This window comes from Galeopterus variegatus, unplaced genomic scaffold (assembly GCF_000696425.1).
Source record: "Galeopterus variegatus unplaced genomic scaffold, G_variegatus-3.0.2 Scaffold3377, whole genome shotgun sequence".
In the NCBI taxonomy this organism is placed as follows: domain Eukaryota; kingdom Metazoa; phylum Chordata; class Mammalia; order Dermoptera; family Cynocephalidae; genus Galeopterus; species Galeopterus variegatus.
Window position 1 is genome coordinate 101,547 of NW_007729488.1, and position 1,752 is coordinate 103,298.

The 1,752-nt window shown below is 39.4% G+C and overlaps 1 protein-coding gene across 1 annotated transcript in view; it reads right to left on the minus strand.

The window, feature by feature from the left end:
* Positions 1-39: 39 nt before the first annotated feature.
* TCN1 (transcobalamin I (vitamin B12 binding protein, R binder family)) overlaps positions 40-1,752 on the minus strand; it is a 12,471-nt gene continuing 10,758 nt past the window's right edge. Inside the window, exons 7-9 of the mRNA XM_008584799.1 lie at positions 1,174-1,251; positions 571-619; positions 40-347 (exon numbers count right to left, since the gene is read on the minus strand). Coding sequence (XP_008583021.1) covers positions 98-347; positions 571-619; positions 1,174-1,251 — 377 coding nt within the window. The 3' untranslated portion in view covers positions 40-97. The remainder of the gene's footprint in view (positions 348-570; positions 620-1,173; positions 1,252-1,752) is intronic.

Sequence of the window (1,752 nt, forward strand, 5' to 3'; positions counted from 1 at the left end):
AAGAGATGTGGATCAAATAATTTGGTCACTGAATCACCAAATAATGGATATTGTGTCTCCCAGCCCCTTGGTCCATTCCCCACATAAGTTCACACCCTCACACCTGAATGCCTTGGGCATTTTCACCCTGTGGATGTTGGCATCTCTTACCCTTACCTTGGCTCAGTGGTTTGCCTCCACTCAGAAGTTCCCAGTAGGTTCTGTCGTTACTATTGGCCCTTAGGCCCTGAACAGAGGTGATATAGGGGCCCCATTCGCTTTCCTCCATTGTGAAACTGTGGGGGACAGTAAATGAGTTACAGGAACTTAGAATGTTCAAAGGAAACCCTGGCCCAGCATTTCTCAAACTTTAATGTACTAAGAATTACTTCATGACATTACTAAAAAAATGCAGATTTCCCCAGATTCTTTGATTCCATAGGAATCTGCACATTTTATAAACACTCCAGGTGATTCTGAGGCAGGCATTCCACATTCCATGCTAAGTTAGAGAAATGATGCCCATGCTTTCTGTTCCTGCCATCATAGACACTTCTCAGTCAACAGCTTCAACCCTCCACCCCAAGATACTAACTATTGAAGATACTGAAGTAGTAGAAGAAAGTATTAATCTCATGTCCTGGAGGCACCATAAGTTAGTGGGTTTTCCCTTAGGAAAGAGAATTAGGATAGAATAATATTTCATGTTGTGTCTATTAAAAAGTAACACAGTCAATGTCTGTTTTACTTTCCTTACTCATATATCTCTATTTTCCTGAAAGCCCTTGAAAGCAGCTTTTATAATGTATGTTATGTCATATCATATTATTATTTTGCTCTCCACTATAGCATCCTACACCATGTTGTTAGACCCAATAGATAATTGTCAATTATATTTCAGGAGCCAAATAAATCATACTTTTTGGAAGCAAAGTCAATATTTTATTTTTAATATTTAATCTCCCTAGGCCAGGAATACCTTAATTTAGGGGCCTATGAATTTCCTGAAAGGGGTGCTATGGGGAAGCTTCAGGGCATGTGTGGAGCCCCCAATTTAAATGCCAAATTTTATGTGTATGTTCACTTTTCTGGGATGAGTATTCATTGCATCCGTCTAATTTTCAAAGGGGTCCATGATTCAAAAATAAAGAACCACTGTTCTAGACACAATATATCTGACTTAAGAGGTTCTACTTATTGAAGAAGTTTTGCTGAAAAAAGAGAGAGNAGTTGTCACAGATATAGGTGCCTGAGTGGAGATGCTGAAGTTACCTGGCAGAGAGAGAAAACCAGAGAGCAATATTCACAATAATAATAATGATGTTAGAGTTTGCATACCTATCAAACCCCTGTCCAAAAACTCCTTTCCTTTAGGCAGAGAAGAATTTGCCTCAAGGAGCAAGTATCATCAATCAAAGAGCAGATTTCATATAATAAAGCAGAAACTAAAGCCAGAAACTCACCAGCTTGTGAATCCTATTTAAGCAATTCAGCTGCCCCAACTCCCATTTCTCACAGAGGCCCCTAATTTTTTTGTTTGTTTTTTGCTTTGGTACATTTACTGAAAACATTAATTTCCAAGTACTGTACTAATAATTTTGCATGGATTATTTTATTAAATCCTTGAAAAACCTGATATAGGAGGTGCTCAGTTTCCCTGGGCTCCGGTTTCAGGACATGCCTCTGGGTTTGTGGCCACTCCCCAGGTCTCAGGACCCTTCCTCTAGGCTCTCCCTCAGAGGAAAGTTACTGTTGCAACTTAGACCTATTTTC